Source organism: Elgaria multicarinata, chromosome 3 (genome assembly GCF_023053635.1).
Source record: "Elgaria multicarinata webbii isolate HBS135686 ecotype San Diego chromosome 3, rElgMul1.1.pri, whole genome shotgun sequence".
NCBI classification, from domain to species: Eukaryota; Metazoa; Chordata; class Lepidosauria; order Squamata; family Anguidae; genus Elgaria; species Elgaria multicarinata.
In genome coordinates this window covers 149,324,145-149,338,500 of record NC_086173.1, presented here as the reverse complement: position 1 = coordinate 149,338,500, position 14,356 = coordinate 149,324,145, and the positions used below count along the sequence as shown (strand labels likewise).

Below are 14,356 nucleotides of genomic sequence, written 5' to 3'. Positions count from 1 at the left end.
GCAGCAGAGGGGCCAGGGTATGGGCAGATCTTTCCTTTAAATATTTACCTGCCTTTTCCTTTTAATAATTAAAGAAAAAACGCACAACGCATAAGCGAGGAAGGAAAGGTTTAACCATTAAGAATGGAACGTATGCATGTTTATTCATAAGTACGTCCTACTGTATTCAGTGGGACTTCCTCCGAGGCACGTGTATGTAGGATTTTTCAGCCTGTACCTGTAACCCTAAACATATTTACGAGGGATATGCGCCATTGAACACAATATGACTTCTGCGCAAACAGGCATAAGATGCACTATAATGCATGCACATAACCTCTGTTTAGATAAATTCAAGTATTGTAGGTATATGAAGGAATACAAGAAATGTTACGATAATACATCTTGTTTCTGTATTTTGAATTCGAAAGAGAGGACATTTCTTTTCAGATGTTTCTGCCACTTGTCTGCCTTCTCTGACCGCAGTAAAGTTCACTGCTGTCAAGTCATCCTTCCTGCTGTATACCATTCATAGGCTAACATTTCTTTTGATTGTAGTAATATCAGGTTTCCTGACATCGTAAGCAATTAATGGCGCAATCCTATGCCTGCTTAGACAGAAAAAGTCCTACAACTCTCAGCAGTCCCCAACCAGCTCTGTGCTGTAAAATGCTTGTAGAAATCCATGATAAGTTCATCAGAGGAATTGTTCTGCTTGATTTATTCACCTCCCGGAATAAATTAAGATGACCAGTACTGTTGATCAAGTGTTAGCAGGCATTTCAGCATAAATGACCATTTCCTTATCCATCTGGTTCTGGTGTCCACCAGTCTCTCTGAATTGTAACATTGAGTACTGGATTCCTGCTGCTTCGTGCTAGATGGCATTGAAAGGGGGGAAAGAAAATGCAGAAGATGAGAGCAAAGAGGTGTGGAGACAGCTTTATCCCAGGTCCCCACATTCACCACCAAAATTATTGAATTTTACACTCTATGAAGACCCTGCCCAGTTTTAAGAGAGATCAATTAACATACTTAGGGCGCAATGCAATGCATGTTTAGACAGGAAAAAGTCCTATAAAAATTGTAGGATTTATTTTTTCTGTCTACACATGCACAGGACTGAACCCTTAGAAGCTTTAACACAAGATGAAGGTAGAGTTGGGTAAGAATTTTGTTCAGTTGGCAAGTTTTGCTTTATTTTATAAGAAGTTACCAAAATTCTCGAATTTCTTCCTAACTGGGACAGAAAGAACTTGATATTTTAAGAAATAAAATGTGGGGGAAACTGGAATAGACACCATTCATCCAGACCAGAGTTTTGAGTCCTTAGCTCTTAAAAAAAATGGGTTTGAATTCCTGTATATTCAACCATGCTTGAGTTGCTAAGTTAGTGTTGCCTTATTTTTCTTTTGGCGGGCTCCTCAACTTTAGCAGCTACACAGCAGGCATTCTCTTCAAGCTATAAATAGCCGTATCTATTGAATCTGACCAGTGGAGAATGATGAGAATTTCATTTGGTTCATTCTTTGATTAAATTGTACCAAAATTCACAAACCTATTCACATACAGGGTAAAAAGCATCTGAGTTTTTAAGATTGCAAAGGTGGGAGAAAGCAGCACTGACAGATCTGTCGGTTCCTACACTGAGGCATCTGCCCCTTGTGTCAAATCATTACAAATGTGGAATAAAGAGCATAACACTAGGAAAGTGGTCTATGGAATGTGGATTGCGCCCCGACAGCTATCGGTGCACTTCAAGCAGTAGTGTAGATCTAGCCTGAGTTCAAATTTTGACGCCACATTTTTCTACACATATTTCAAAAAAGGCATGTAGAAAAGTGGGAATCAAATCATTGGCCTGAGTTCTGCCTTTTGGTACAACCAAAATAGTTGGGTGCAAATATCAGGATGGAGCTGTACATTTCAAAGGACACCACGGGGCCAACACCCCAAAATGGTAGCTGAACCTTGAGTTCTCCCCCGGCCTTTCCATAATGTCTCCTTCAGTTTACCTCACGTCGTGACATTCTGGTGTGTCATTCTCTGACCCCACTCCACATCATTAGCTGTCTGTAAGACAGCCTCACCTCACAGTCTCAGGTCTCTCGTGGAGGAGGAAGCGTCAGGATTCCACAGAGTTGCACAATATACAAGGAAGGGCATGGAAAATTAACTTCCATAATGCATTCTGATCAAAATATTTTGCATTTCCTTGCTTGAAAAATTGGGTGGGAATGGGCAGCGGGGGTGAGGGTGGAGATAAATATGAACATGCTCCAGGTTTATCCTCATTTGTCTGTCAGTCCTTAGGGTTAAAATGTGCTTTATTCACATTCTCCTTCCCTTAAGAGAAACATTTGGCTCCTTCCCTGATTGGTTGTTGTTGGTTTTTTAGGCAAACTTGAAAGACGTTTTATTTCAACCCCCCTTTGGGTAAAATGGGTGGGTCAGCTTTCAAAAGGATACTGTTCTTTTTGTGAACCGCCCAGAGAGCTTTGGCTATTGGGCGGTATAAAAATGTAATTAAAAATGGTTTTAAAAATATGGCAATGTATTTGATTATATATTGTTTTGCTGGTTTGATATGCTTTTGCTGAGCTTTTAGTTTTTAGATATTGGTGTTATTTTAAATACATTTTTTAATTTGGTTGTAAACTGCCTTGGGAAAATCTATGGCTTGAAAAGTGGCACAGAAATTCTTAAAACGAAGAAAGAAATTTAATAAAATCAGGGAGAGTAGAAATGATGCAATTACATATTACCTCTGTGGAGGTAGGGTTAGCAGTTCCAGAGTCCTCCTTGTTTCTTCTCTTTGGAGATCCTTCTGTTACTCAGATTAAAAGAGGGAATAAGAAATGTGATGAAACAAGCCATGCCAAGGTTTTTTATTACACCGGTTACAGCCATAGTCAGCAACTATATTTACTGGAGGACCACTCTGAGGTGATGCCCAGGGTTCTCCCCCAAAGTCTCCGAAGTGAATTGCCTTCAAGTTCCTTCTAACACACCTCTTTGCCTAAGAGCTTCCACATGGAACACAAAATGGTACCCTTTGGTGGGCTGGGCTTAACCCTCGGGCTGCCGGTTACTGATCCCTACCCTACAAACAAGATATTCATTGGTATATCATTTCCAAAAACCAAGGGCCTACATAAAGCATACTTGTCAATTCTCACTTCAAGTGGGAGACAGTTTAGGCCAATTTTCCTTCCTGCTAACAATCTGATGTCCTGACATTGTGTTAAATTTCACCTTAATCAAGGTTTCCTAACCGGCAATTAAAATAAACACGCCCATGATTTGATCAAAGCGAAGCCTTTGCAAGGCAGTTTGGCCAAAATTAAACAAATTATGGTTTAATTTGTTTTTAGCTGTGTATATTTATTGTTTTATACTGTATGCTTTTATCTGTATGCTGCCCTGAGATCTTAATGATATAGGACGGGATAGAAATAAATAAATAAATAAATTGCAGAACTTGAGCTATTAGGTCAAATTAGAGCCTCATGCAAATAAACCTCAGCCCATTTCCATGCTCATTAGTATCAATTTTGCAAAACCTGAGCTGCCAGACGGCTCAGATCCTTGCCCTTTGCAAGACCTGAGCCCATTTGCCATAAGCTAAGCGGGAGATGCCTCCGTTAGAATTTGGAAATGGAGTAAAGTATAACAAAAAGACTACGCAGCCTTAACAATAATTTTATTGCAAACTGCCCTGACAAGTTGATTGAAGAGCAGTGTGTAAGTACCCCAACTAAACAAAATAATGTTCAGTTTTTTATTTAGTTGAGCATATAGAACAAGAGCCGAGGGAACATAAAAATCAACATATATCGCCCTGTTGAAATGACTTTATTTTTATGGTGTCCATGGGCAATCTACTCAAGGACCATTATCAGGCGGGGAAATCGTGTTTCCCTACTGTTCCTTTGCCTCCTGCTCCTGACCCACAATAGGGATGAACAGCTACCTCTTTCTTCACACAGGGAAGAAAGAGGTAGCAAGCAACGACCACGTGGCCCATTCAGTGGGCGTTTTTATCGCGCGGCTTCTCCTGCACACAGCAGGAAATGGTGGCAAGTTTCGTCACAGCCCAAAGAATTGGATTTTCCAGGTCTTTTTGTGTGTGTGTGTGTGTGATGGGAAAAGGAGCAGGAGGTGTACGACATCGTGAAAAGGACCCACGAAAATCTGGGTGCAATAAAACACTCGCCTGATCATGCTCACAGAAAGGATGGGGACATCATGACTACTGGATCTTCAGAAGGCAAAAAAGGCCTAAATACTCACCAGTTGAGGGCTTGCTACCTTGCGCTTCCTGCTCTTTTGTCGTGTCACTGGGGCTTAAAAGGATGAAAGAGAAACGATGTCTGTGAATTTGCTTTTCGCAAAGTTCTTTCAGACAAGAGAAATTCGGTCTCACGTTTGAGCAGGTATTTATTATGGGTGCGAGGAAACTTCAGCAACTCCCTTGCACCTCCTTCAAGCAAGAGTGACCTGCTTTTGCCATCACAGAAGCACAGAGGTGGAGACAGCTTGGTAAGTTGGGTTAAGGAAGACTGGCTTGCCCAAGGTCATCCACTGAGCTTTGTGGCTGAGTTGAGACATTTAAGGCTTCTACACACAGGGTGGGTGGGTGTGTTTTCTTTTTAGTGCAGTCGTCATTCTAATTTCTACAGTCACAGTATTTTCTGCGTGCTTTACACAACATTGTTGTCCTGCAGCTGCCCTTTCTCTCCCCCTTTCCCCGTGCTATTTCGGAATGGGGAAAATACAGTATTTCCTGCAGTTGCGCATTGACAGTGCCCATGTACTTCTACCATTGCGCTTAAATCTGCTAGGTGTGATGTCAGCAACGATGAAGTAGTGCGGGAGTGTCCCCCCACCTTCTCTTCCCCCATCCAGCACTTTGGCTGCAGCTGCCACTTCCTCCTCCTCCTCCATTTCTCCTTGCCTGCTCCCACCTCCACCACAATTTACCCACCTATGCCCACTGCCTCCTCCCCAAAAACTTTCCCTGGGGCGCCCAGCAGCACTTTACAGTGGGATCTGAGCTGGTGTTTCGATCCGCCCTGCAGTTGCTGCATCTAGGAGAATCGGCCGTGGAGGAGGAAGGCAAGCAGGCAGGGACAAGTGAGGGAATTAGTAGTGTGTGAGGGACAGGAGTGAAATGGAACTGAGACGTGCTCAGCTCCACATCTCAGGGATGCCTAAGCAGATGGGCAGCAACAGGAGAGGGGGGGGTGCAGCGGCCCCTACATGATACAGGCAAATGTGTGCCTACGCAACCCCTTTCGATCCAATTCCCTCTCCAGGTGTATAATCAAACAAGAAAAGTGTTACAGCTGGCTTTTACAAGGACAATGCTGACTTGTGCACATGGGGCAAGGGGAGAGCATACTTCTGAAGTTGTGAAAGTACTGTGAATTGTATATAGAAGTTGCCGAGGTATGGGTCTGAGGCAGTGGAAATGAAAAGGAGGGATAGGTCAATGAGGGATAGGGCCTTTTCGGTGGTGACCCCCAGACTATGGAATGATCTCCCTGACGAGGCTCACCTGGCACCAACGCTGCTATCTTTCCAGCGCCAGGTTAAGACTTTCCTCTTTGCCCAGGCATGTGGCGGCACATCCTAATCACCCACATGTTTAGTTTTTAATTGGTTTTTAATGCTTTATGTGTGTATGTTCTGTGTTTTAGAGTTTTAAACTTTGTATACTTGTTTTTATCTCAATTTTAGAATTTCTGTAAACCGCCCAGAAAGCCCTGGCTATGGGAGCGGTATATAAGTGTAATAAATAAATAAATAAATAAAAGGGGAGGCAAGGAAGTTGAAATGGAAAAGTTCGTGCTGAGAGGGGGTAGGGTCTCCCACAGAGGGGGAGGATAGTGGGTGTACAATGCTCTGGACATCCGGTAACATCCCACCATGCTCCACCCACCCGTGTAAACGGCAGAGAGTATTATACAGTAAAAGAGGAAAAAAACAGCTGTGTAAAGAACCAATTTAAAACCCACAAAGAATCCGGAAGAAGAAGCTGTGGGATAAAAGCCTTGTGTAGAAAAGCCCTTAGAACCCTTCCCCAAACAGGGTTTATTGCATACATACACCCCTCATTTCACAGCCTGGAATCCCCACCCCCAGCTCAGTACCTGGTGTTGTGTGACGAGCGCCTCCTGCAGGTGACAAAAACAACTACACCCACCAAGAGAAGAGCAAGGAGTCCAGCAACACAGCCGCCAATCACACGTGGGTCAACCTCTCCCTTCTTTGTACCTTCATAGAGAGGGGAAGTGAAGAAATTTTTTTACTGCCAATATAGAAACCCAAACACCCCACCAGGCAAGAGAGAAAGGAGAGTGGCAGCTTTATAAACAGGGAACCCCCAATTGCTGTCTGTTGAGAAAAGAGCCAGATATTTGAGCTGAATGGGAAGGGTGGTTCCATTGTGTGCTCTATAGGAATCCCAGACCTAACTGGAATAGCTTGTGCTCAGCTAGGCCTGATGACTTTCTTTTCTTCTAAAAGTTGTATGACTGGTGGAAATGCAACTGCAGCTTCCCCCCTCCTTACTGCATCTAGCTGAGCCAAAACCAATACCCCAGTTTTGTGCCCCCCTTCGCACTGACCAATGAAAGTTGCCGTCTTCCTCCCCCCGCCTCCAAATCAATGCCTCTAGAATGACACTATGACCCTGTTCAGGCGACCATTATGGCTTCACTTGTCATGTGAACCATGATTTAGCGTGTCATGTGAACCATTCCTAAGAATGGTGACTACATAACCACGGTTTAACAGTGCTCACGAACCACTTCCCGCAAAAGGGTTAGTGGCCTAACCATGGCTTAACGTGTCATTTCAACAGGACCTTTGGCTCATTGTAGTGACATTCAAACAGAAATATATTGTAGAAGAGTATGTCAGTTTTCTGAGCAACCAATTGCAGCTCTGTCAGGAGGCGGAGAAATGAGTTAAGGAACAACGTCCCACAAAAGGCACTGCTACGCTACCACCACTTCACCATGTACATTGATGGTGCTATATAAATAAATAAATAAATAAATAAATAAATAAATAATAATAATAATACCCCTTGCCCATAGATTTAACATTTTTAGATTTTCTCCTGACCTCTGGAAATATTTCTTTCCCCCTTTCTGTCCCTTTCTGTCCAACTTAATCAGGTAGTGACTTGCTTATGTGAATGAGCCACTGCAACTCAATTAGCACCAGTCGATCTTTCAGATCACATAAGCTCTTAAAGATCAAGTGATTCAGTGGAGTCAGCTCAGCCATTCAGCTTCCAGTCTTCAAGGGTTGAATCATCAAGTTGTAAACTGTCATGGGATGTACCTAGAGTTGTGAAGGCCTGGAAAAAACCAGAAAAATTTGGGGGCAAAACAATTTTTTTCCATTTTTTTCTGAAGCTTCTTTTGGGTTTTTTCCGAAAAATTGAAAAAATGAAGAAAAAACGGATTATGGGATGTTTTATTTTAGCATGATGAATAAAATGTTTAAGACAAGGTGTTCAGATATTTACTTCTCCAAATGATTTCTAAAAACTGTACAGTATCAGACTATTACAATGTCTGTGCACCAAGGATAAGCAAGTCCTAGGTTGCAAACTGAGACTACAACTCTCAAACGCAAGAGCAAGATGCATTTCTGCCTCTAGGGGGCAGCACTGCCATTGAAGTAGAAACTGAAACTAATAGTGATAGCTATAGGTCAGAAAATGAGTCTGATTAAATTTCAGGTATATTCATTGAATCTTGGTTCCCCCTTTTTTCTCAGTTCTCTTTATGGGAATGGGGGCTTTATGTCTTGACACTGGAGGACTAGCGGAAACATAAATAATTTTCTTTGTTACTAATGTTGGTGGTTTCTTCTTCTGTTGTTGTTTTTAATTGATTTTTTGCCTGCTCATAAACTGGCAGAACCAAAGAGGTTCCTTGCAGTTCAAGTGTTCCTAACAGTTCAGGAGCTTGTAAAAAGTAAAGTAAAAAAAAAAAAAAGTAAAAAAGGGTTAAAAAAGTAAATTAAATTTGTAATAATTGTTTAAATACACTGTACTTTTAATATACCAAATGTAATAATTTTATGCCAAACCAACTTGGACATAATTACATTTTATGTTACTAAAGTAACAAAGTGACTTTCAATCTGTAAAAAGTGCTAATATTGCTTTATTACAATTTTTCTGAAAATTTCCATTTTTTTCTGAAAAAAACTACTAAAAAAATCCAGTTTTTTTCCATGGCTTCAACATTTCCAGAAATGTTACATCTCTAGCATGTGCCTGCATATACAAATTGGGCCAATATCTACTCAGATGGTAGCTTGGATGTGTATGGGGCTCTGCAACACATACTCACCTGGTGACTTTGTGGAAAAGAAGTAAGTCTCCTTATTCCCAAATTCCTCTGAAGTTCCTGGAACACTTTCCAAACAGTAACCATCAGATTGTCCTGGGCATGCTTGATCACTGCATTCCCAGAGACCATGAGAGTGTCTAGGATTATTTGTTATTTGAATGATATTCTTCAATTTCTGGATAATTATTCTCTTGGGAACATCCTTGCCATTTAACTTCCATGTAATGGTGTCATTTCCATCAGTTTTGACAAGTGTCTTGTTCGCACAGGAGTTACAGGTAAGGTTTACTCTCCAATGCCTCCCCTGGGGCTTCTTGGAATATTCAGCAACAATCTCATTTTGATAACCTGTCAGAAATAGCAATTTTTTAAATCTGAGCTGTGGAGCCTACCCAAATTCTACCCATGGCTGATTTCCCAAGATTTCCCTTGAACAGGAAAACGTACCTTGGAGGTAATATAGTCCAACCTCTTGCAGGATGCAACTACAGCACCCTGGGCAGATGGCTACTTACCTTCTCCTTAAATACCTTCATCAAAGGAAAGCCCACCACCATCTGAGGCAGTCTGGTCCACCATTGAAGAGGACTTAGCCAAAATCTCTTTCCCTGCAATTTCCAGACACTTAGGCCTAATCTACACCTACAGCCCTTTCTCAGGGGAGGAGGGATGATCGCGCAGTTCCCCTGGTTCCGCGATAAGCGCTCACGGAGCACATACAAGGGAAGTTTCCCGCAAGTAAAGTAGAGCCGTTGCGGGAGGATGTGTGCCCCGTGATGGTGCTTCCGATATGTATCAGCAGAAGTGGGCGAGACTAGACAGATGGGCATGGGATTTTTATTTTAATAACTCCTCCAAGATGTGTACAACCGCAGACACACAGCAACACGGGGGTGGGGTGGGGGTCGGAATAGGTACTTTGTCAAAAATGTGCTCCTGTGCAGCAATATGTTTGTATAAAAAAAAGGGGGGACACTCGGCGATAAAACACGGCAATGCCTGTGCATGCTCCTCTGACAGCGGGTTGGCTGTTCGCTGACCCAGGACCTCACGATGAGCACCAACAACTTTGCAGAGGGGAGGGGCACACCAGCCGGGGACTTCAGGATTGTAGCGAGAGATGGGGGAAAGCCGCTACAAACGCTATTCCAGAAAAACTGAGCGGTGGACTCGAGATCCCCGTGGGAGTAGGTGAACATTATGTGGCTCGATAGGGGACGACTGATATAAAACCTGAATAGAAACCTCGTATATATCTGCCCCTAGTATTGTCTTCTGGAACATCAGAAATCAACTCTGTATGACAGCCTTTCAGATGTTTGAAGGCCTTTGTCTTGCTGCTTCTCCAGGTTAAACACAACCAGCTCTTTCAACTGTTCCTCAAAGGACATAGTTTTCCAGATACTTCACCATCCCGGTTTCCCTCCTCTAAACATTCTCCAATCTGTCTGATGGTGCTATATAAATAAATAAATAATAATAATAAAATGTGGCACCCAGAACTGGATACAGTAGTCCTAAACAGCACAGAATGGAGTGCAACTATTGACCCTGTTCAGATGACATGCTAAGCCATGATGATTAAGTATTTTGAGCTAAACATTATAGCTTAGTGTGTCGTATGAACCATGACAGTGTATCGTATGAATCAATCTTAACCTTGGTGACTACATAACCACAATTTAAACATATTCACTAACCATTTACTGCAATAGGGTTAGTTAGGGTGTCCATATGGAAAGGAGGACGGGGCTCCTGTATCGTTATTTTTTGTCAACCACCCAGAGAGCTTTGGCTATTGGGCGGTATAAAAATGTAATAAATAAATGAATAAATAACAGTTGTATAGAAAAGGGAATTTCAGCAGGTGTCATTGGTATGCATGCAGCACCTGGTGAAATTCCCTCTTCATCACAACAGTTAAAGCTGCAGGAACCCTGACCTCTTCTGTATCTTGTCAAGAGGACAGGGCTCCTGCAGCTTTAACTGTTGTGATGTAGAGGGAATTTCACCAGGTGCTGCCCACATACAAATGACACCTGCTGAAATTCTCTTTCTACAGTACTGTTAAAGATGCAGGAGCCCTGTCCTCCTTTTCATATGGTCACCCTAGCTTAGTGGCTTAACGTGTGGTCTGAACAGGCCCAGTAGGAAGCTGCTTTACACTGAGTCAGACCATTGGTCCATCTAGCCCAGTACTCTTGATACTGACTGGCAGCAGCGGCTCCCCAGGGTTTCAGGCAGGATTTTTTCCAGACCTTCCTGAAGATGCCAGGAATTGAACCTGGACCTTCTACTTGCAAAACACATTAATAATAATAATAATAATAATAATAATAATAATAATAATAATAATTTCTTACCCACCTCTCCACTTGGATCGAGGCGGGGAACAACAGTGAATATAAAACACATTAAAAACTGATTAAAAACATAGCATACATGATTAAAACATCTTAAAATTCCACTGGATAGACCTGTCGGAATAGATCAGTCTTTATTGCTTTTTTAAATGCTAAAAGACTGTCAAGTTGACAAATCTCCTCCAGCAGGCCATTCCACAGTCTGGGAGCAGCAGAAGAGAAGGTCCTCTGGGTAATACCCATCAGCCCAGTTTTGGTTGACTGAAGTAGATTATTCCCAAAGGACCTGAGTGTGTGGGGCGGATTGTACGGGAAAAGGCAATCCCCAGGTAGGCTGGACCCAAACCATGTAGGGCTTTACCAATGAGCTACAGGTTATATATGTTACCTCTCATGATTTGGGTATTCAGTAGTGAGGTGGACTCTTGCATTGGTTACATTTAAAATACTGTACATGATTAGGGTGACCATATGGAAAGGAGGACAGGACTCCTGTATCTTTAACAGATGCATAGAAAAGGGTATTTCAGCAAGTGTCATTTGTAGGTAAGCAGCACCTGGTGAAATTCCCTATTCATCACAACAGTTAAAGATGCAGGAGCCCTGCCTCTTTTGTATCTAGTTGCTCTAGTCTAGTATAGCTCCTGCAGCTTTAACTGCTGGGATGAAGAGGGAATTTAACTGGGTACTGCATGTTGGTGGGTACGCCTTAGAATTCTGTGCATCGAGCATATCCAAGTGACCCTAAGAACCAACCCTACAACCGCCTTTATTTTTACCAGGTTTCACAGAGACTTTGATTTTTGGTGAATCCAGCCTGCCATCGGAACAGTAGAAAATACCGGAGTCATTCATGTAGAGGTCTTCAAGGGTGAGGATGATGCTGTCATTTTCTTCTTTTTTCATGCTTGAGCGCCATTCAAATCTGTTCATCGGATGTACTACAGTAGTAGAAGTCACTCTAAAAATGGACTTCTTCTCAGGCCTCTTGATGTCAGCACAGATACGGTAAGATGGAATCCAGTACCATGTCCGTCTGGGTCCTTTCAGATTGCATGGAATACTGAACTTCGATCCAGCATCTATGTCCTTCACTGGAATGAGGAGTACAAAGTTATGTCTGATGGTTCTTATGGCTTCTTACCTCACAGAGGCAGTACAGGATGCTGGATGCACAATAATAGTTTGTGAAAGTTTTGAGAGGCCTCAGCTCCTGGATGTGCCCCCACCCCACCCCCACTTATAGCTGGATGCAAAGATTTAGTAAAATTGACATTTTGAATGCAAACCTGAAACCTTGGGTGTGACATTTTTCCTCAAAATTTGTTTGGTTTGGTTTTCCAAGGTATCACATATGAAACCTTACAAGGGGCTAGCTGTCCAATTTTTATTATTATTATTATTATTTATTGCATTTTTATACCGCCCAAAAGCTGAAGCTCCCTGGACGGTTTACAAAATTAAAACCATTCAATGTATAAAACAAACAGTACAAAAACATGATATAAAATACAATATAAAAGCACAACCAGGATAAAATCAGCAGCAGTGCAGAAACACAAATTTAAAATACTAATTTAAAACAGCAAAGTTAAAATTGAATTTATAGACTCTTAAAATGCTGAGAGAATAAAAAGGTCTTCACCTGGCATCTGAAAGAATATAGTGTAGATGCCAGGCGAACCTCCTTAGGGAGCTCATTCCACAGCTGGGGTGCCACAGCAGAGAAGGCCCTCCTCCTGGTAGCCACCTGCCTCACTTCCTTTGGCAGGGGCTCATGGAGGACCCCTGAGGATGACCTTAGTGTCCGGGCAGGTACATATGGGAGGAGGCGTTCCTTCAGATAGCCTGGCCCCAAGCCGTTTAGGGCTTTAAATGCTAACACCCACACTTTGAAAAGGGCCTGGACCTGGACTGGCAGCCAGTGAAGTTAGAAAAGGACTGGAGTGATGTCGTCTCGTTAGCCAGTCCCTTTAATACCACTGCATGTCATCCATTAAACCCTAATGCCTTTTCATTCTCAGCTTTTACACAGAAATATTGAACAATATTTCATGCCCACTGTTGAATATTGCCAAATGCCAAATATTGAAAACAAATATAATAGCACACATTTTATCAATAGCCATCAAATATCCCAGGGATATTCAGCGTCAAAAATTTGCAAAAGAGAAGTTGAGAGAAGCAAATTAAAGCATCTTAACAACAGGAGCACTTGTCACTTGTGGAAGCACATGCCACAATAAATGCATAAGCCATTAAAGTGCCACTGAACTCTTAAATATTTCGGAGACAAGATTCATTTCAGGTCTATCTGTATTGTATTGAGTTGGTAGTGGTGAAACCTCTAGTGCTGCTGAGTAGACACAGGATGTTCATGAATATTCCAACTTAGCCAGGGAACAAAGTTGTCAGAATGTTTTCGGGGAACGTCTACTGGCTGGGATTAAAATATCACATAAAAATAGCAGCGAGGTAGTGGAGATTTCAAAGGCTGGGGAGTGTGGGGACAGGAATCCATCCATGGCGACTTATGATTGCTTGCTATAGATCACAACAGGGCTGCCACACCTCTGCAAATTGCTGCCGTTTGAGAGGAGGAGCATTCCATCACCTGAAAGCGCAGATCATTCTGCCTTCTGGGCAGAGCAAATCAGACTCAGGAGTTTTAGCTCTGCTCCTTATCCAGCATACCCCCATTCTGCAGCACCTTTACAAATGGTCGCTCTGGGCAGTTGGGGCTGGTGGTGGAGGAGGAGCATTGCAGGACCTGGGAAGGAAGATCCACCAACCTCCTTCCTGGTCAGACCTCCAGACAAACAGTCATCAGTTCCCACAACTCTGCAGCATCCTCTTTAGCAGGTGGGCTGCCTGCAATAAGCAGTATCCTTTGGGTGGTTTGGGGGGACTGGTTATTATTGCCGGTATCATTGTGGGCATTTTGGCTTGCTTTTTGTTTGTTTTTAAAGAAATGCAGGAAATCTTGCCTCTTTGATTCCCCAAACCAAGAGGGAGCAATCCTATGGTCCCTAGAAAGAGTCAGAGGTTAGTTCAGATATAGGATAGTTCAGATTCCTAGATCCAAGGTCGGAAACAGTGCTCTAACCTTAGAGCCAGGAATCAGAGCTCCCTGTGACTTTGGAGAAAACAGGCATGACGGTGGATGATGAGAGAAGAGGGCTGGGGAGGCCATCTTATACTGTATCCCCCAGACCTTCCCACTCTTCTTCCCACTCTGTAGAGCCACAGCGAGATGGGCGAAAAAGCCCATCTAGCCAAAATGCAGAGTGGCAGGAACATGGAAGCAATCATTTCAGCCATTCCCACCCTTCATTGAATGGCTGTAAGCCTCTGTGTTCGGAAGCTTATGGCCATCCTGATAGGGTTGTGTCATTAATTGCCTTAGGTTATGTGTCCCTAGGCCAGGGCTGAGCAATGCGGCCCACATTGCCCGCCAAAATTGTAGAGGGGGATATCTGGCATCTGGAGGGGCTATTTTGAAAACTTGTTAACTCTTTTAGAGCATCATCAGACAGAGAGAAATCGCGTTTCCCTACCATTGCTTTGGCCTCCTCCTACTCTCCCACAATAGCAACGAACAGCTTCCTCTTTCTTCACACGGCGAAGAAAGAGGAA

The 14,356-nt window shown here is 42.8% G+C and overlaps 1 protein-coding gene across 3 annotated transcripts; it reads right to left on the bottom strand.

Moving 5' to 3' along the window:
• Positions 1–320: 320 nt before the first annotated feature.
• On the bottom strand, positions 321–11,764 carry LOC134396901 (uncharacterized). Of its 3 annotated transcripts, none has more exons than XM_063123506.1 (6): positions 11,500–11,764; positions 8,358–8,705; positions 6,135–6,258; positions 4,273–4,325; positions 2,745–2,812; positions 321–856 (listed from the first exon to the last, which is right to left on the bottom strand). In XM_063123506.1, the coding sequence occupies exons 1-6, from the start codon at positions 11,651–11,653 to the stop codon at positions 743–745; spliced, it is 861 nt and encodes a 286-aa protein (XP_062979576.1). In that variant the 5' UTR covers positions 11,654–11,764; the 3' UTR covers positions 321–742. The 3 variants fall into 3 exon arrangements, with proteins under 3 accessions (XP_062979576.1, XP_062979577.1, XP_062979578.1); XM_063123507.1 differs by having other exon boundaries at positions 2,745–2,806; XM_063123508.1 differs by having other exon boundaries at positions 11,563–11,764.
• Between the last annotated feature and the right edge of the window lie 2,592 nt (positions 11,765–14,356).